The sequence below is a fragment of the Syngnathus acus genome, chromosome 10 (genome assembly GCF_901709675.1).
Source record: "Syngnathus acus chromosome 10, fSynAcu1.2, whole genome shotgun sequence".
NCBI classification, from domain to species: Eukaryota; Metazoa; Chordata; class Actinopteri; order Syngnathiformes; family Syngnathidae; genus Syngnathus; species Syngnathus acus.
In genome coordinates this window covers 5709514-5729025 of record NC_051095.1, presented here as the reverse complement: position 1 = coordinate 5729025, position 19512 = coordinate 5709514, and the positions used below count along the sequence as shown (strand labels likewise).

At 44.5% G+C, this 19512-nt stretch overlaps 3 protein-coding genes across 4 annotated transcripts; all 3 read right to left on the bottom strand.

Moving 5' to 3' along the window:
- Positions 1 to 4359: 4359 nt before the first annotated feature.
- LOC119129389 (retinal guanylyl cyclase 2-like) lies at positions 4360 to 10571 on the bottom strand. Of its 2 annotated transcripts, XM_037262607.1 has the most exons (24): positions 10464 to 10571; positions 9683 to 9930; positions 9366 to 9596; positions 9123 to 9278; positions 8822 to 8964; positions 8539 to 8694; positions 8317 to 8466; positions 8036 to 8252; positions 7888 to 7960; positions 7695 to 7779; positions 7499 to 7615; positions 7350 to 7433; positions 7116 to 7292; positions 6898 to 7051; positions 6664 to 6807; positions 6454 to 6602; positions 6200 to 6363; positions 6015 to 6138; positions 5885 to 5953; positions 5624 to 5798; positions 5366 to 5464; positions 5186 to 5271; positions 4707 to 4792; positions 4360 to 4635 (listed from the first exon to the last, which is right to left on the bottom strand). In XM_037262607.1, exons 2-24 carry the CDS (start codon positions 9921 to 9923, stop codon positions 4548 to 4550), a joined length of 3168 nt encoding a protein of 1055 aa, XP_037118502.1. In that variant the 5' UTR covers positions 9924 to 9930; positions 10464 to 10571; the 3' UTR covers positions 4360 to 4547. The 2 variants fall into 2 exon arrangements, with proteins under 2 accessions (XP_037118502.1, XP_037118501.1); XM_037262606.1 differs by having other exon boundaries at positions 7888 to 8252.
- An 888-nt stretch (positions 10572 to 11459) lies between these two features.
- LOC119129469 (eukaryotic translation initiation factor 4E type 2-like) lies at positions 11460 to 13977 on the bottom strand. Its single transcript, XM_037262778.1, has 7 exons — positions 13679 to 13977; positions 13041 to 13116; positions 12830 to 12964; positions 12654 to 12758; positions 12434 to 12586; positions 11807 to 11943; positions 11460 to 11629 (listed from the first exon to the last, which is right to left on the bottom strand). The coding sequence occupies exons 1-7, from the start codon at positions 13693 to 13695 to the stop codon at positions 11590 to 11592; spliced, it is 663 nt and encodes a 220-aa protein (XP_037118673.1). The 5' UTR covers positions 13696 to 13977; the 3' UTR covers positions 11460 to 11589.
- Positions 13978 to 14021: 44 nt separating this feature from the next.
- Positions 14022 to 19169, bottom strand: atp1b2a (ATPase Na+/K+ transporting subunit beta 2a). The gene is made up of 8 exons (XM_037262764.1): positions 19064 to 19169; positions 17402 to 17530; positions 17221 to 17325; positions 17002 to 17081; positions 16767 to 16892; positions 16009 to 16068; positions 15555 to 15650; positions 14022 to 15201 (listed from the first exon to the last, which is right to left on the bottom strand). Exons 1-8 carry the CDS (start codon positions 19167 to 19169, stop codon positions 15037 to 15039), a joined length of 867 nt encoding a protein of 288 aa, XP_037118659.1. The 3' UTR covers positions 14022 to 15036.
- Positions 19170 to 19512: the final 343 nt, after the last annotated feature.

Here is a 19512-nt window from a genome sequence, read left to right as displayed (position 1 = left end):
CACGTGTTTGAGACAATCTTGTTTTGTTCAATTTCAAATGTACTGCAACAAAATGGTGCTTTCATATAGGGATTTTAAATCATTTTACGTTTCCACAGAGTTTACAGATGAGCTGCTGAATCAGGTGTGTTGGAGAAGTTCGGGTTTCAAACTACAGTTAGGGTTTTGAACTAGGGTTAGAGTTTGGAGCTCGGCTTTCAAATTAGTGTTAGGGTTTGGAACTAGGTTTTCAAATTAGTGTTAGGGTTTGCAACTAGGGTTTGAGTGTTTTTATGTGTGAAGACTGCTGATATGAGATTTTGATTAAAATAGTTCAAATTAAATAATGAATAAGCCACACTAGAGCAGCGTTCCTTAACCTTTTTTGTGACACGGTTAGGTGCCTGATAGTTTTGGCTCGTGAGTGAACAATTCGTTCAAAAGAACGGATATTTTCAGTGAACAAGAGTGAACGAATCACTTCCTAAAGTGATTCGGGTTTTTTTTTTTTCAGTTCATATGACTTTAACCAGTAGGTGTCGGTAATGTGCATAGAAGCTGGTGCCACCTTGCTGTAAAACAAAACGAAGAAGAAATTGACGTAACTTCCCGTTCACGAACGAGTCGGGAATTGCATTTCCCGTTCACCAACTGAACGGATTTGTGAGTGAACGAGTCAGTGATTTGCATTTCCAGTTCATCGCGAGAACTGATCAGTGAGGGAACGAATCCTGACTTTCCCGTTCGCGAACGAGTCAATGTGTGAACTGCCTTCCTTCCCGTGCATCAACGGATCAGTCAGTGAACGTGTTGCGTCTCCCTCCTGGCGTGAACTATGTAAGCCAGAATGTCGATTTACGATTTGCCGAGGAAAGAAAGAACCACTCACTGAAACGCCACTTTTATGCACGTTTTCTCCAAGCTAACGGCTAACTTTATTGTATGAAGGGATGCGCCGTTATGCAAAAACGGGGAGATTATGCTTCTCTTTGGGTAATCTTTATTTTATAACACTTATAGTAGTTTTTAAATAACGTGTATGCATATATATGCCTAAATATTGTTATCCAATATATCTACTGCAATTTCACATTAGATTGCTGGTTTGAGATGTACTTTTATTATCATTATTATTATTATTACTATTATTATTTTAATAAATATTTATGTTAAAACTTGTCTGGTGTCTTATTCCTTGTTTTTATATTCGCCAATCAAAACATAAAAATCAGACATTTGGTTAACTGCTTTATATGACAATATGTATGTGCTTTACGTTGTTATATGAGTTGGTGTCCCCCAAAATAACAAATGTCGGCATAACGGATTTTTTTTTCTCCCTTTTATTCAAACACAAACACATTCGGTATAATAACATCAATTACAATCCAACAAATACAAAATTAAAACATCAATGTCGGCATAACGTGTGTCGGCTGGCATAGCAGCAACGCTGTCTGTCACTCACTCGTGAATCTTCGCGAACGAACCTGAAAACATGATGGAATGCGACCCCGAGGACTAGAGCTTGACACCTGTGACCTTTGACCATGATATTTCCCTAATAAAGTGGCCTGTTATCAGGTACACTTGAAAATGGCGGTGTACCTAATGGAGTGTCCGTGTGATTCGCTCGTTAAGTGCACCTGCGTGAAAAGTTTTAGCTCCTGCGGACGTGAAAATGACCAAAAACTTTTCACGCAGGTGCACTTAACGAGGGAATCTTGGAAAACATGATGGAATGCGACTCCGAGGACTAGAGCTTGACACCTGTGACCTTTGACCATGATATTTCCCTAATAAAGTGGCCTGTTATCAGGTACACTTGAAAATGGCGGTGTACCTAATGGAGTGTCCGTGTGATTCGCTCGTTAAGTGCACCTGCGTGAAAAGTTTTAGCTCCTGCGGACGTGAAAATGACCAAAACCTTTTCACGCAGGTGCACTTAACGAGGGAATCTTGGAAAACATGATGGAATGCGACCCCGAGGACTAGAGCTTGACACCTGTGACCTTTGACCATGATATTTCCCTAATAAAGTGGCCTGTTATCAGGTACACTTGAAAATGGCGGTGTACCTAATGGAGTGTCCGTGTGATTCGCTCGTTAAGTGCACCTGCGTGAAAAGTTTTAGCTCCTGCGGACGTGAAAATGACCAAAAACCTTTCACGCAGGTGCACTTAACGAGGGAATCTTGGAAAACATGATGGAATGCGACTCCGAGGACTAGAGCTTGACACCTGTGACCTTTGACCATGATATTTCCCTAATAAAGTGGCCTGTTATCAGGTACACTTGAAAATGGCGGTGTACCTAATGGAGTGTCCGTGTGATTCGCTCGTTAAGTGCACCTGCGTGAAAAGTTTTAGCTCCTGCGGACGTGAAAATGACCAAAAACTTTTCACGCAGGTGCACTTAACGAGGGAATCTTGGAAAACATGATGGAATGCGACCCCGAGGACTAGAGCTTGACACCTGTGACCTTTGACCATGATATTTCCCTAATAAAGTGGCCTGTTATCAGGTACACTTGAAAATGGCGGTGTACCTAATGGAGTGTCCGTGTGATTCGCTCGTTAAGTGCACCTGCGTGAAAAGTTTTAGCTCCTGCGGACGTGAAAATGACCAAAAACTTTTCACGCAGGTGCACTTAACGAGGGAATCTTGGAAAACATGATGGAATGCGACCCCGAGGACTAGAGCTTGACACCTGGGACCTTTGACCATGATATTTCCCTAATAAAGTGGCCTGTTATCAGGTGCACTTGAAAATGGCGGTGTACCTAATGGAGTGTCCGTGTGATTCGCTCGTTAAGTGCACCTGCGTGAAAAGTTTTAGCTCCTGCGGACGTGAAAATGACCAAAAACTTTTCACGCAGGTGCACTTAACGAGGGAATCTTGGAAAACATGATGGAATGCGACCCCGAGGACTAGAGCTTGACACCTGTGACCTTTGACCATGATATTTCCCTAATAAAGTGGCCTGTTATCAGGTACACTTGAAAATGGCGGTGTACCTAATGGAGTGTCCGTGTGATTCGCTCGTTAAGTGCACCTGCGTGAAAAGTTTTAGCTCCTGCGGACGTGAAAATGACCAAAAACTTTTCACGCAGGTGCACTTAACGAGGGAATCTTGGAAAACATGATGGAATGCGACCCCGAGGACTAGAGCTTGACACCTGTGACCTTTGACCATGATATTTCCCTAATAAAGTGGCCTGTTATCAGGTACACTTGAAAATGGCGGTGTACCTAATGGAGTGTCCGTGTGATTCGCTCGTTAAGTGCACCTGCGTGAAAAGTTTTAGCTCCTGCGGACGTGAAAATGACCAAAAACTTTTCACGCAGGTGCACTTAACGAGGGAATCTTGGAAAACATGATGGAATGCGACTCCGAGGACTAGAGCTTGACACCTGTGACCTTTGACCATGATATTTCCCTAATAAAGTGGCCTGTTATCAGGTACACTTGAAAATGGCGGTGTACCTAATGGAGTGTCCGTGTGATTCGCTCGTTAAGTGCACCTGCGTGAAAAGTTTTAGCTCCTGCGGACGTGAAAATGACCAAAAACTTTTCACGCAGGTGCACTTAACGAGGGAATCTTGGAAAACATGTTGGAATGCGGCCCCGAGGACTAGAGCTTGACACCTGTGACCTTTGACCATGATATTTCCCTTATAAAGTGGCCTGTTATTAGGTACACTTGAAAATGGCGGTGTACCTAATGGAGTGTCCGTGTGATTCCCTCGTTAAGTGCACCTGCGTGAAAAGTTTTAGCTCCTGCAGAACGTGAAAGTGACCAAAAACTTTTCACGCAGGTGCGCTTAACGAGGGTAACTTGGAAAACATGTTGGAATGCGGCCCCGAGGACTAGAGCTTGACGCCAATGACCTTTGACCATGATATTTCCCTAATAAAGTGGCCTGTTATTAGGTACACTTGAAAATGGCGGTGTACCTAATGGGGTGTCCGAGTGACATCACAGATCCAACAGCCAATCAGAAAGTGGGGGTGAGGGCGGGTGTGGCACTTTTCACTTTCAGTTAAGCTTTGACCATGATTTTTCCCTAATGAAGTGGCCTGTGATTAGGTACACCTGAAAATGGCGGTGTACCTAATGGAGTGTCCGAATGACATCACAGATCAAACAGCCAATCAGAAAGTGGGGGTCAGTGCCTCCCAAGTCATGAACCTCACAGCACGTCACTGGTTTCAAACTAGAGTTTTAAACACGGGTTAGGGTTTGGAAGTAGGGTTTAAAATTAGTGTTAGGGTTTCAAACTAGGTTTTGAAATAGGGTTAAGGTAACTTTGGCCGAGCCTGAGGTATACTCCAAAAAGTACAATGTCCAAACAAATTTTCTTTTATTTTTTTTTCACCTTAAAAAAACACATTTTGCTTTATTTACACTAAATTGTTCAAAAGCAGACTCAGAGGTAGTGTGTGCGTGCGTGTGTGTGTGTGTGTGTGTGTGTGCGTGTGCATGTGCGTGTGCGCGTGTGTGCGTGTGTGTGTGTGTGCGCGTGTGTGTGCGAGCTCGCAAATGTGTGAAACCATTGGCAATGTCTATTTCTTTATTTTCTTCTGTCGGTCCAGAAACTTCTGTCTTCTCTCGACCGGGATTTCATCGAGGCTGATTCCATGGTTACTGGCCCTGGAACACACACAGTAACTTCAGTGAACTCATTCAACAACTGCTAAAGAGTGTCACGTGTCCATCCTTACCCCCCCTGGAGGTCCGGAGGAACAGGCAGATGTTTACTGAAGCCGTCACGTCCCACCAGCCAAAATGTGTCCTCGGAACCTTTCACCTAAGAAAACAGATGTCCTAAAGTATTTTTTCACAATTGGACTGTAGATAAAGTGCTTCTTTAAAAAATGGATGTATGGTGCTTGTATCCTAAACAAATCCTGATGCTAGATGACATACAATCTGAAGAAAATTTTCTTTTTTTCCCCCAATATGATCTATTGCATTTTTTAAAGACAGTTTTATTCTATGACACGATTGATTGACAGGTGATGATGAGAAGGTGAGTTGTAAAGAAAGGTATTTTTAACCACGGGTGTGTACTAAAGTTGTTTTTGTTTAGTCTTTTAAAAACATTTGACTGTATAGGATTATTCTAAAAAAAAAAAAAAATAGTATGTATGATAACCAACATAGTCCGATTTTAAACGAACGGACGAGAGACAATGCGCACCTGAGCTTTTCTGGTTTCCATGTGGTAACCCAGTTTGAGGCTTGTCAGGACCTTGACCGTACTCAGACTGATGTGGATTCTGTATGCTGCAAAACAAACATAAAAAAATAACAATGTTTTGCTTATGTTTTCTTTGGCACACTACACAACATTTGCCAAAAATTTGATTTTTGCACATACGAAGTCCGGAGGCTTCCATCTGTGAAGCAGTGGTCACAGTATCGCCGAACAGGCAGTACCTGGGCATGGTGAGACCCACCACGCCTGCTACAACTGGACCTAAGGACACGTTTAGTATACAAGTATACAAAGTAGTATACAAAGTGTATAGTATAGTACACAAAATGCAAAGTCTTTTTTTAAACTGAATGATGTACAGTTTCAGACTAATAAATGATGTGAATTGTCTCGCGCACACACACACTTTTTTTTTCTTACCGGAGTGGAGTCCAATTCTTATCTTGACTTTAATCTCAGGCATGTGCTTGATCTTAAACGTTCCGATGGAGTGCAAGATGTCCAGCGACATGTTGGACACCTCGGCTGCGTGTTGATTGCCGTTCCGGTTGGGAACGCCGGAGGCCACCATGTAGGCGTCGCCGATCGTTTCCACCTGAACACAGACAAGACCAAAAATCTGCTGATGTAAAGCAGAAATATTTAGTTTTTCAAATCCTTCTTGCTGGAGTTGAGTCCTACCTTGTAGACATCATGAGATGCGATGATGGCATCAAACATGGTATAGAGGTCATTGAGCAGGTCCACCACCTAAACGATCAATGATGTTTTTAATATGTGCTAAGTAATCGCACACGGTAACGGCTTGCACCTCGATGGGTTCGCTGAGAGCAGAGATGGTCGTGAATCCGACGATGTCGCTGAAGTAGAGAGTGCAGTCCGAGTAATGCTCCGGTCGAACCGGCTTCCCTTTCTTCAGAGACTGAGCCACCGACCTGAAACGCTTGTTGGAGTAAAGAAATCCGCCATATCCGCGCTCAACAATGTATGTCTCACTTGGGCAGCAGTTGTCCCACTAGCTTATCCGTCTTGTTTCTCTCCACCTCCAGTTCATCGGTTCTTTCTCGGATCAGATCTTCCAGGTTGGAACTGTATTGCTCCAGCATCCGAAGCATGGAGTCAATGATGTTCGCTTTCTTCCCTCTGTTGATGCCCCGAAACTGCGACAACATGAAAACTAAGAAGTGGACTTCAAATTTTCAAGATCTGATTGGCCGGTTCAACGAAAGAGCACGGTGCGATCTCTTCACCTGCTTGAAGATCTCATCAAAGTTCGGCCTCTTGGCTGGGTCTTCGTTCCAACATTCGTTCATCAGCGAGAGACATTCGGCCGGCGCTTCGTCCACAGAAATGACGGGCCGGCAGAGAGGCGGCGGTTGCTTCAACCGCTCCACGATGTCTGGCGGAAGACGAGCGATCTGAGTCAGCGGTGACACACGCACACGGGAGGACGTTCTCACCTAGGGCAGGCATGTCCATCATGGCGTAGGGGGGAGTTCGCGATATGACTTCTTGTATGATGATGGAGAAGCTGAACACGTCCCCGGCCATGGTGCCTCCTCTGACGGGACACCTCAAGAGCTCAGGTGCCGTCCACAACAGTTCTGCAAAAAAAACGATTTTAGGAATCAGGCTAGAAGATGAAAGATGGAAAAGGCGAAGCAGGTAAGAAGACGGACGCTCGTCGTCCTCACCCTGCGGGTCTTCAACAGTGTTGAGGCTCTCCGAGTGAAGGATCATGGGAATTCCGTAATCCGTGATCTTCAACACAAAACGCCCGTCAACCAGACAGTTTGTGGATTTGAGACGTCCGTGACTTAAACCCCGCAGATGAAGATGCTTCATCCCCTGAAACACAGCAGACGATTCCGATCAGCTGCGGTTCCCATTGAACTTGACTTCGTGTTGTCACCTTGATGAGGTCCATCAGGAGGGACGACTTGAACATCCAATCCAACCTCATGTCACCGTCGGCTAAAAGGTCCGCCAGGCTGCCGCGAGGACAGTGCTCCACCACGATGGCAAAGATTCCCGAGTCCACAAAGAGGCCCAAGTAGAGATTCAGGTTTTCGTGTCTCATGTCCCTTAACTGGAAACACAGAAATTCAGAAACCTGGCAGAGTCCTGCCACACATCGCTTCCATACCTGGGTGAAAAGCCTCTGTGTGCGTTGACTGACAGCTGTCGTGGTCCCCGTCACCGGGAACTTCTTGAGCCAAACCCAGTCTCCCTGAGAGAAGAGCAGAACTAGGAAGTAAATGCGAGCGGACGCTTCCGGGCAAAGCGCCAGCGTACCTCCAGGATTCCGATATTGGAGCTCTCGGGTGTGGTCAGTATGTAACTTCTGGCGATGGAGCGGAACGGCGTTTTGATTTCCAGAAGACTCCTCATGATCGATTCGTCGTTTAGCTTCTACGGAATCACGACACCATGATACCGAGTTGAGTTCCCCGACTCGACTGAACTAGAACTTATGAAAATGTCTTCAAACCTTTCTGCTGACTTGAGTGTCGATGAAGACTATGTCATCCAGCGTCAGAATGAGTTTGGAGGTGTTCTCTGCTCCCCTCCATTTCCTGTGCAAGTGTCATACTTGATGTTTTTTTATTTGATTGTTCTATAATTACAACCTAGAAGTGTTTATTTTTTATTTTTATACAAATACTCAAAGTATGATTCCTTACCTGAACCAAAAGAAAATGGCTCCAAGCAGAACGCAGACGATTAAGAGAAAGAATCCCGTCACAGCGTCCGTGTCTACGGACAAAAATGAAATCGCACGACGTACACAAAACAAAAACAATTTGGTGGGCGCATTTGTCTTTAGCGCACCTTTGCAAGCCTCATCAGGATCGAACCAACAGAAGCTGGCGCTGGGCGGTCTCCCTCCCGGGAAGCTGAAGGAGCGCCTCAGCGGCAAGAGAGTTCCAACCGGCCCGATGGTGGACGTTGGAGCGAGCGTGTGCGTGGGCATAAGTTTGTCGCCGTTGCAGTCCAGCACCACGTAGCCCGCCTGCATCCCGAGGCCGTCGCTGCCGCCGTACAACACCTGGCGGCGCCCCAAGCGGCGTGTTATGAACTGGGAACGACGTGGATTTGGACCAAGCACCGACCTGGTTGAATCCCTGAAAGTCGAATCCTCCGTCCGAGCGGACCAACTGACCGCCCGTCACCCATCGCCCGCCGCCCGCCTGACGACGTTCCTCCACGGCCTTGGCCACGAAGTAAACCATGTTGAAGATGGTTCCGAAAAGCGGAGACACCTGTTGAAAAAAAAGAATACCGTGTCAGAGTTAACATTTATCGAGGGATATTCGCGCTGATCATTTCGGTACCTCCGCAGCTGCCACGGCCGATCGGATCTCTCTGTTCATTTGGGCCTGGCGAAATGCTTTGTAGAAATTTTGATCCGACGCCATGGTGACAGTCAGAACGGCGCTGTAGGCATGACGAAGTTGGGTGCTGTTGGTCAGCTGGGGGAAGGTTGTGTCCTTCAATGAGGGAGCAAAATAATGCAGTCAGCGCTTATATATCATCAATTGTTGCAGAAATAATTATGTCAACCAAAGGTTTGGAGTCATTCTAATAAAGGTTTGATTTCTCGTGCTGATCCGATACCTGGTAGGGCAGCGCGTACAACAGGGCGTCATATGGAATAAAGACGTAGCCGCCAGACACCATGCCCATGTCCAGAGCGGCCAAGAGGAGCTTTCGCTGATCCTCCCCACCAATGAGGACAGACGTCATGCACAAGATCACAACTGATAAAAACAAATTTTAAAAAAGGATGCTGCTGTCAGATAGAAAATTTTTTGTTTGAAGCTCCAAGATGTCCCCCAACAAAGTCAAAGATGTTTAAGTGGCGTGAGAAAAAAACACACCTGAGCTTTCCTTAGCCACAGGAAAAAGCTATGCTTACCTTTGACCTTGTCCGCATTTCGGATTGCTTGAAGTGCATCCCGAGCACCCTCCTTGGCGTTAGTTTCCATGGTGACAACGGGGCCCACCGGTAGGCCGAGAGCCCTGAGTGAGGCGGCAACTCCTTCTCCAGTGCTCCTCCAAATGTCGACCGGAGCTGAGAAGGGAACAGAAGACAAGCCGGTCGGTGAGCGAACTTTCAAGATTCGTGACAAATTAAAAAAAAATTAAAAATATTCCGAACCCGAGATGACGCCAACGTGCGCCCAGTGGAAGAACCGGAGCACGGCGAACAGGACCGCGCTGGGGCGAGGGATGGGTGGCAGGTTGGGCCAGTCGGCATCCAGGCAGCTGGGCGACGCAAGCCCCGCCTCCCAGTGTTGAGCCAATAAAGAGGCAGCGTGGCATAGGGCAGGATTAAAAGGTCCCACGTAGGCGTGACCGTAACCTTCCATGTCACCGAGTTCTATTAAAGCTTCCAATTTACAGCCAGCAGCGTATCAACATTTCTGCTCGGATGCTAACTTTTGTACAATACAACCACCCCCCAATTTTACACACCTTTAGAAGTGGAACATTCCTCATCCAACAGTTTGACATCATACCAATAGCCCCGGCTTAGGCTGCGGTCAACTCGTAACCTTGAGAGCGCCAAGTTGGCCGCCGCTGTTGGCATTGCCCTGGAGAACATCGGATCGCAGGACCAGGGACCAATGAGTGCCAACTTGAAGGTAGCGGTCCATACTTCTGCAACACTCAGCCACCACAAACACAGACCCAGCAACCACCTGGGCAGCAGCATCCTCACTCTGGAAGGCAGAACCCCAAAGACCCAGTTTAACACAAAAGAAGGGGGGGTGTCCATGCGTGTGTGTGTGCACGTGCGTGCGTGCACGTGTCTAATCCAGGTTTCAGGGATATTTTTACTTGGCATCTTTACAGGATTAAACACCTCACCAGGGCAGTCAAGCAAGCAGCAAATGTCACGCTCAACACTTGTGACCGTCAAAATGATGTGGCAAAAGTAGTTTCCTACAAATTCCTGCACAACTACATTAAAAGGATTCAACTAGCTCTTGCTGCCATGAAAATATACAAAACGAGGGCATCATGGCTAAAAGAGACAACTTCTAGTGGATATCAGAGTCCAATCTGTGATCCATCTATTGGATTCTACTGAATACAAAAATAAAATACGTAATATTCAACATCTGATTTCACAAAATTAATGTAATTGAACCAGCGCTAATGATCTCCATCTATCAAATGCACTTGACATTTTACAAAAAAATAAAAATAATTCTCAGCAATGAGTAAATGAAGTCAAGGAAGCGCGACTTACTTTTGTCTCCGAGCTTCATTTGCCCACAGAAAAGCCAGCAAACTGACGCTGAGTCAGGTGCAAGGAGCCCGCCAGCGCGAGAAAGAGGCTTTGACTTTAATCTCGTTTGCCTTCAAGTGACATCTAATGAGAGCTTGATGGCGGTGTGTGTGTGTGTGTGTGTGTGTGTGTGTGTGTGTGTGTGTGTGTGTGTGTGTGTGTGTGTGTGTGTGTGTGTGTGTGTGTGTGTGTGTGTGTGTGTGTGTGTGTGTGTGTGTGTGCGGGCGCAAGGTGAGCTAGTCCAACAGAGGCCAGAAAGCAAAAATATTAGATGATTAATGATTTGGGATGAAATGAGTTAGCATGAACTAATTTAGCTTTCTTTGTTACTTGTTTAGTTCAAACTATTCGAAAAACTATGGGAAGTATAGTTAGCTCTTTGACAAAATGTAAAAAAAAAACATCTAGCAATATAATCAAACTTTTGACTGAGTTCAACCACATCGTACGGTGTTTTTTTTTTAAAAATATCTGTACAGATTGTGCCACAATCTTTTCACACCTCTGGCTTTGATGGCCACCATGCAAGTCTCCGTTGTGCGCGGATAGACCGATTGTGTCTTTGCTGCCCTCTAGTGGAAGTGCGTTAAATTGTCTCTATACAGGGATGGCTCGATAAACAAAGAGGCACCATTTTGTAGAAATTATAACATTTTGGGATGTGTAAGTGAATCATTTCCCAAAGCCCACCTGATGCAAAGTGGTTGGGAATTTGATACAGCAGATGAGAAGTCAACTTGAGATTAGTTTAATTCTGGAACCAAATTTCACTGAGTGTGGTGCTTTGCCATTGAGAGCCAATCTAATAATCCAGATCTGGATTAGTTCTACTGTCGCAGCTGGTCTGCAGCCAAGAATAGAGATGGGATTAGCCAAGGTCTGGAAGAGCGTCAGATAAGCGCTGTTCTCATTTACAGAGTCAAAAGTGAAAGGCAAAAAAAAAAAGACAGCAACCAGTTCAATGACTTCCACTGGGTTTAATCGGTACCCTGTGCCAACACTCAAACACAAAAAACATAATCCGCTGCAAGGTAACCTCGAAGAACTCAAGACAAGGACGTAACGACAAACATTCCACTCCCAAGCGTCAGTGGGACATCTTCATGTTTCTGAAGCTGGAGTTGTCCCTACAACAAAGCACAATGTGAAGTTCAAATCTCAACAACTTCCACATAACCGATCTGGCAAAATTTTAGAATATGACAATTGTTGTCCTTGTATGCCTTGCTGAAGTTACAATGATCCAGTTTGACTGTTACGGTACCAATTAGTCAATCAAAGAGTGTTTGTGCTTGCGTTCATACCTGAGGCTGTCATTGTGGGTCTTGTACTCCATGATGGTGCTGGCGGGAAGGTTGAGAACCCGTCTCAAAGTGTCTCGGATTCTGGAGGTTGTGGTTTGATCGCTGGACGTCCTGTTCCAGATTGAAAGGAAGTCCTCCTGACACACACACAAACGTTTCATTTCGCATGTGGCACTCGCTTGGACGGACTCTTCTGCCGGCGTGCAAATTAACCAGGGACCAGAGACCGGGTCCTAATTCAAAACAGGTTTTCTTCCAGTCTACTTTCTTCAATCTGCCGTCAAAATAATATTTCTGCTGTGAGTAAAAATGGAACTCATATCAATGATTTGCTGACATTATATCTAAATACCGATATTGAGCCACAAGACAAATTTTATATATTTTTTTTTAATTCACAGCATACCACCCAAACAAAAATTCTCCACATTTGGAGGAAAACAAAGCTGGAATTGTGATGATTAGAACAATACGAATTGCAATGAGGTCGTGAAAAACGATTGATGTTCAAAATTGTTGTCGACTAATTTGATAATGAAATGGGTGTTAATCATCCAAAACATCCACGTCCTCTAATCACATAAACTGCAATGAGACGAAGGCAGAATTCCAATCCTATTTTCATACCTGGAAGCGTATCGATACGACGGCGCCGCAAATTTCCTCCCCCACCATGAACTGCTCCCCCACCATGGCGAGAATCATGTTCTCCCAGAATCGGCTTGCGAGCCCTTTCCGCAGCCGAATGATCCACTTGCCCCCGCTGCGGTTGCACTCGTCCTGAAAGGAAGACAAAGACTGTGAGGTCAGTCTTTGCTTTCCATTATCATCACGCCAGCCTCCATACCTCCCACATCGGTTTGATGCCCTCCTTGAACAAGTGGAAGTCGCTGGGTCCACTCAGGTCTCCTGGATGCACCAGATGACTGTAGAACTTCCAGAACTGCTCCACCTGGACACACAAACTTTTGAACACTGGAAATCCAGAGAGGCGAGCGCGTTTGTGTGTGTGTGTGTGCGTACCGATGCCACAGTGCCAATCCGTCTAATGTTTTGCTCGTAATTCTGCGTGCTCGCGGGACGACTCGGCGATCTTCGGCTGTACCAGAATGTGTAGTTATACTGGAGAGGATGTTCCCCCGGGCCTGGACTCACCGTCTGCACACACAGTCACGTGACAAGACGTGTAGACACAAATAGACAGACCGTAGGTGTGACGCGGAGGTGACGTCACCTTGCCGCGACTGTTGTTGTTGGAAACTTCACCGTTGTCATGACCACATCTGTTTTCTTCCGCCTCTACATTCGGACTGCAATGACAAACAGTGTTATTATTTTCCACAAATGATGAGGACAATTGGCTCATTAATTAACTTGTCTTTGCGTTTAACATTTCCTTTCACAACATTTTAATCATTTTTGACAACACGAGTCTGTCAAATGTCACTTGATGTATAAAAAAGAAAGCAGAGTAATGAATAATAAAAAAAAAACTTTTTCAAGAAATACACAACTCAAACGCTTGGGGACATTGGATTCACTGTATTTTATTTTTTAATTTGGTTGTTGTTTTCACTTTGCTATTGCAGAAATTAGGAAATAAACATCGTGACTCCGGACTACAATAACAAAACGTGTTATTAAATGTTAAATCCTTCCTTTGAGCAAATCGGAAGACAACACCAGGGTAAATACAAGAATATAATACAACAATATCTTTTTTTTATTACTCATTTACTGTCTCGGTCCGTGTTAGAATTTGTTCAAGTCCCTGCAGAAACTAATCCACCTGTGCGACTGGTCAGTATGCTAACAATGGCTAAAATTTCAGATGCTTTCTTCATCTGTTTCTCAGATTCAGTTGTGTCTTACCACTGAAGCGGGTCCATTGCTTTTCTGACGGATCGCCAGCAACTTGCCGGAGTTTAGTTCGCCACGTCCTTTTGTTGACGCTTTTAAAACTTCAATTTATTTGTACTCGTGACTCTCATCGCGTCACGGCTTGCCTTCTGTAGTGTCGAAAACGCGCATGCGTCGTAAAAGCAAAGCGCTACGGTGCTCGGTAAAAGACAAGCGAGGTCATTTGCCGACTGAGAAACACCATACACGAAGAGCAGTCTATACCAATATATGGTATTAAACGTGGCTGGCTAAATAAATCCTTTGGTTGAGTCAGAAAAAGAGACAAAGAAAAGTCATTCAAAAATGACAGAAGGAGGAACAAAATCGCTGCGTCTTTAATCACGTGGTTATGTTCAGACAGGACAACCCAAGTCACATGACATCATACAACATCTTGATTGGCTGCACATGAGCTAAGATGATTGGAAGAGAAGGCTTGTGAGGAAAGTACACAAAAAATGTCAAAATGTCAAGGCAGAAACTGAATGTAATTCTTAATTAAAATTAAAAACAACGTGACTGCCAACAAACCCAACAGTAGACCTGCATTTGTGACTTTGCAGTAACCAATTCATATTAAAAAAAAAAACGACACAACCTTATAAGACTAAGGTCGTAATTTTTCAGCAAAAGTAGCACTTATTACAAACAGTCTTAATCCTTTGTGAATAGTTCTATTTTTCCAAGAAATAATATGAAAGTCAAAATTTAACAAGAGAAGGGAGTACAGTGCGACTTTATCGTCTTTTGTTTGAGATGGGAAAAAAAAACCACGACTTTATGCCTTTATGTCAAATTTACTTGATAATAAATAACCTAATCAGAGCTCTTTATTGGCCCAAAGCAAGGGTAGGGAAGCGTGATTGGCTTAGGTTTGCATTATTGACGCACCTGTCCTCATATGCAGTAGGTATGCACTTATTCAAAAAATGATATGAAATATGACCTTATTGCAAATTATTTTGCGAAGTCTCAAGCTACGGCTTGTGCACTGAGGTGTGCTGACCCCAGTTTGAGAAACACTGAACTCAATGACAGAAATGTCAGCCAAGGTTCAGCGATATGGTGACAATGAGTGTATGAAAACAAACAAAAACAAACAAACAAACAAATAAATAAAAATAATAATTAAATAAATAAATAAATAAATAAATAGCTTGATTGAGGTTAGGTATGGTAGACTGAGATTCTGGTGGGCTGACGTCAAACTGCGTGGGGGGTGTGATTGGTCATCGAGTTTGCGTGTGGAGTGGGGAAAAATTGGGAGTGGTCAGAGTCATGATTGCAGTGCGGTGACGTTTGCGGCCTTGCGCGTCTATGCTGTGGGTCTACTTGTTGTCGATTCGTAGCTTGAAAGACACGCGGCCGGCAAATTTGTCCCGCTCGCTGCCGGGGGTGAGCGTGTTGGAGGTGATTTTACACTCGACATCGATGTCGGTGTTGAGGGAGGCGTTCAGGAACTTGACGGCCACCAGTGGCTGAGTGTAGTTCACCTGACACACACAAAACGCAACATGAATGAATATCAACTTCTAGCAGTACATAGACGTAGCTGACCACCACTTTATCACCTCACAAGTCATCAACACTATCCAAAATTGCAACATGACAGCATGCAAAAATATCCAGTTTCGCAGTTGGAGCCCTTCAAAATGAATATTTATGTAAAAATATGAAAGGAACAGTACGTGCAAATATCTAAGATATTGTGATGTTGAGAATAAGTGTCAACTGTGGCCATGTGAAGACCTTTAAAACATGTTTGAGCTATATAAATAAAATTGACTTAACTTAACCGATGTAACTTCAATGCAAGAAGGTGAAATGACGTGTAGCTTCGTGTCACCTGAGCTTTCTTGCCATAATAAGGGTAATACATAAGGTTGAAGGTTCCATTTGGAGGATAATAAGCCAGAGGTCCCATCTTATCACTGTCCTCCCTCTGCGTACAGAAAAACACACACATAAATGCCATTTGATTGGTCGCAGAGGAAATAAGCATGTGCAGGTCCCACACATGACACATTTAGGAAGTTTCTGAGTAAGAGTTACATTGCAGCTAACAAGATCCTCTTATCGACGTAAGAGCAAGCATTCCATTCGAGGACTGACTTGAAAGCTATGTGGTGACTTCTAGTAAGCTCAGCGAGTTTCTATTCGTCTTACCAACTCGTCTTCTTCCACTTTGTACAACTGAGGAAGAGAGGAGGATGACGCGCCGTGTACACAAAGAGAGCGACAGATGTGCGGACAGACAGATGTGCACACAAACAGATGTGCAGGCAGACAGACAGGCCTACTTTGGATGCACAGGTGACAAAAGGAGACTGTCCATCCTTTCCCGGATACATCCCGATCACCTGCGGGTAGACAGACGGAATCATAATCAAGTGACTCCATTAAATGAAATGAAATTAATCCAATCCAGCCCCAAAGAAAATAACCCGCTGGCATAAGTACCCGGCTATACTGCTGGCTCATATGTATGAGAGTGTCACACTGGTTTAAAAAAAAAAAAAAAAAAACTTTCCTACCATCTACAATCTTAAAACTTTTTTTTTTCAAGATCAACTACTCATAACCACAAATTAAACTTTAAAAGCAAGTTATTATATTTTTCAGAAATTCTCTTACACAAAGCATGTCACAGAAACTTATTGAGACATCAGGAAACTGTTTAAAATTGTGAAAAAATAATAAATGTGTTTGTGTTTCGCAAATTGATGGTGTTGTTTTTAGAAGATATCAATCAAACCAAAGTGTGGGAAAATAGCTTTCTATCTTTAAAAATAACTTTTTGATTTTGGTCAATTTCCCTGAAAATACATTAGCTTGTGTCGTCCAAGTTCAACTGGGGTAGGCCCAGTCACTGCAAACCCAACAATGAGGTTAAGCGCAGCAACAGACAGATTACGCTCAGCAGCTCCCCCTGGTGGTTTCCTTGTATTTGGACGTCAAAGCGATGATAGGCAAATAAAACTGTCAAGGTCATCCAGATGTGGAGAAAGTGTGAGTGCGTACAAGTGTACAGACAAGCGTTTCGAAGGTTTAAACATACCCGGTTGAGTTTGATCAGCACACAGGGTTGCCCTTGGCTGTAACCATAGAAACGATCGGGAAACCCTGAGCATTCCTCCAACATTGACCTATTGAACTGACAGGAGCGCTTGGGATTATTCCTCACCTGTAGACAGACAGACAGACAGACAGACAGACAGACAGACAGACAGACAGACAGACAGACAGGTGAGACAGATGCAGAAAGCTGGGTAAAAGACAGATGGGTTTACTACCTCTCCACTGTCCTCCTGGATGAAGTACTGGTCTGGGGGGCAGTTGTCATTCATTTGAACCTGCTGGGTGTCGTCGTACGCTGCGGACAGACAAAAATGATAGCACGTGTATCACCTTGTGGTGTTGTATTTTCAAAGCTTACGTCCATAAAAAAAAAAACTAAAAACAAAGAAAATGCAGATTTTTAAAATGTAGGCCGGTCATGTTCTTCTTCTTACGGGTCAAAAACGAGTCAAGATTCTGCACGAAGCCTTCCCAGCTTTTCGTCTCAGACAGGGAGTAGGTGAGCTCCAGTTGATTGCCCTTCGGACGAATCATCATCCCTGAAAGACGGCAACAGATTCAGCCAATCACAAATTGGACCTTATCAACCAATGGCAATTCCCTCCGCTCTCCTACCTGGGGTGGCTAGGCGGTCCTGCCATGTGGGTTTGTAGTCGTCCAGCGTCAGCAGCATGATGTACATGGTAAGCGTGAACATCCCAGCCAAGAACAGGTAGAAGACCAGGTAGAAAAGCAGAATCAGACCTAGGGAGGGAGTGGGCCACACTCATTATTTGGGTCCACGGGAGCAGTCTCCCTTCCCCCGTCATGCTCTCAATGTCTTTAATCCTCTTGTGTTATTAAGTCCCGCCCCCCCACCAATGACCCAATTCAGATTGAATGGGGATAGAGGGTGTTGTTTTTCTCACTTATTGACACTTTTGAGCCAGCGACAGACCTTGTCCGAAAATCGTCTTATCCAACGTCGAATTACCCCCAGTACTTTCCCGTTCCTGCATCTGCTCCTGCCTTTCACTCCAGAACCACGAACGTAATTGGGGAAACCCGTTAAAGGGTCTTCGAGAGGAGCCCCACGAGAGGCTCCAGAGAGAGGCTCCAGACTCGCAGGTCTCATACAGACTTAAAGTCGTTAAAAGTGTTGCTCTGTGTGGAAGATTAACGCGTTTCGACTAATAGGATTGCTGCAATCCTTGCACTGATCTCACACGACAGAACTGGACCAGGCCCAGACCTGACAAGCTTTTATTTTCACTTTCATTCCTGGCATGCTTTAACAAAATTCAGCAAACCAAGACCCACGTGTATTTGGTTAATAACCCATTATATAGTGTGAATTAAAATATATATTTGTATCCATATCACACAAAAATATTTTCAAGCAAAACACATTGAAATCGTATACAAATGAACAAAATTGCAAGCATAAAAAGTATAGAAAATGCTTCCTGTATTGTTATGTCTGTGGTAGAGGCATTATAATAGAACATGCCTTTAAGAGGCGGAGCCTGTTGGGATATCATGTGAGTATTTGAGCGTGAACTGTAGCCAACAGCAGCGCTGGTGTGAATGTGCTCACTGTGTTTAACTGTTGTTAGCTTTTCAGACAGCAACGAAGAATAAATATTAAATTACAATCAACTGTCTTTACGTTCCTTTCTGTTAAACAGGTCATGAATGTTTGGATCAAAACATGAAAACAAGAAATCACTGCCATGGTGTTTTTTAAGGTACACAGCAGTTATGTGATAGACACACTTGAAAGAGCACTGGTCTTTGGAGGTATGGAAAATGTTTCAACAGATTACAATCCACTCATCTGCGTCCCGGCAAATAATCCTGATTAAAGTACACACACACTTACACACACGCACAGATTTTCTCCCTCTGTGAGATGCGTTTGTTCGTGTGTGTGTCCTTCAGCTTCCATCAAGGCCAAAGCGCCACTGCATTGGTGCATGCTGGGATGTATGACATCATCGCAGGAGGTTATGCAAAGACTGAATGTCCTTATGTTTTTGTGTGCGTGTTGCAAAAAAAAAGTAACATGAGCGCCACCAGGGGGCAGCTTTCACATCGTTGGATATAAAAAAAAAAAAAAGACATTCAGCATCCAGAACCACACATTCAGGCAACTGATCGTGAAAAAAAAAAGACAATTTCTCCAATGCGTCATGAATATTTCATTTACATTACGTAAAATTCTATTTCGAGTCAAGTATCACTTTTGGGGGGGGGGGGGGGGGGGCGTTATTTAGTGTGCGCGTGCGCGCGACTCACCCCAACTGGCCGCGGTTCGACCCAGCAGCTCGTGCGTGCGCGGGTTCCAGAAGAACTCCCGCCAATCGCCCGAACCCTTGCGGTCCTCCTGCTTGGCGGCGGACATGATGAAGAGGAGGAGGATGAAGGCCTTGCGAAAGGACAGACGAGAGTCAAGCGATGAAGATGGCGATGGCGGAGGTGAGGGGGATGCTTTGCCAGAAGGGAGATGGACCGAGAACGACAGTGGAAAGGACGAGATGGCGTCACTTGCAGCGCACCTCCCCGCGTGACGTCACAAGATGCCGTTCTCTGCGCGTGCGCCCAACGCCGCGTCACGCACGGGAGAGAAAACACATTTCAGTGAAATTTAACGTCACAATATTTTTGACTTGGAATGACAATTATTCTGCGTTTTACACCATGCTATGAGATTGACTTAAGAGCATGTTAGACGATTTGAAGTCTAT

What these genes read in the sequence shown, in the direction of transcription:
- LOC119129389 (XM_037262606.1), bottom strand. Translation starts at nt 9,923, where the DNA reads ATGCTGCTGCCCAGGTGGTTGCTGGGTCTGTGTTTGTGGTGGCTGAGT. An exon ending in GGAATGTTCCACTTCTAAAG is followed by an intron (nt 9,597 to 9,682) that starts GTGTGTAAAATT and finishes GTAAATTGGAAG; the next exon opens with CTTTAATAGAACTCGGTGAC. An exon ending in AAGAATTGGACTCCACTCCG is followed by an intron (nt 5,465 to 5,623) that starts GTAAGAAAAAAA and finishes ACGTGTCCTTAG; the next exon opens with GTCCAGTTGTAGCAGGCGTG.
- LOC119129469 (XM_037262778.1), bottom strand. An exon ending in ACAACAACAGTCGCGGCAAG is followed by an intron (nt 12,965 to 13,040) that starts GTGACGTCACCT and finishes CTGTGTGTGCAG; the next exon opens with ACGGTGAGTCCAGGCCCGGG. An exon ending in ACCCACAATGACAGCCTCAG is followed by an intron (nt 11,630 to 11,806) that starts GTATGAACGCAA and finishes GCTTTGTTGTAG; the next exon opens with GGACAACTCCAGCTTCAGAA.
- atp1b2a (XM_037262764.1), bottom strand. Translation starts at nt 19,169, where the DNA reads ATGTCCGCCGCCAAGCAGGAGGACCGCAAGGGTTCGGGCGATTGGCGG. An exon ending in GGACCGCCTAGCCACCCCAG is followed by an intron (nt 17,326 to 17,401) that starts GTAGGAGAGCGG and finishes GCCGTCTTTCAG; the next exon opens with GGATGATGATTCGTCCGAAG. An exon ending in TGCTGATCAAACTCAACCGG is followed by an intron (nt 16,069 to 16,766) that starts GTATGTTTAAAC and finishes GTCTACCCGCAG; the next exon opens with GTGATCGGGATGTATCCGGG.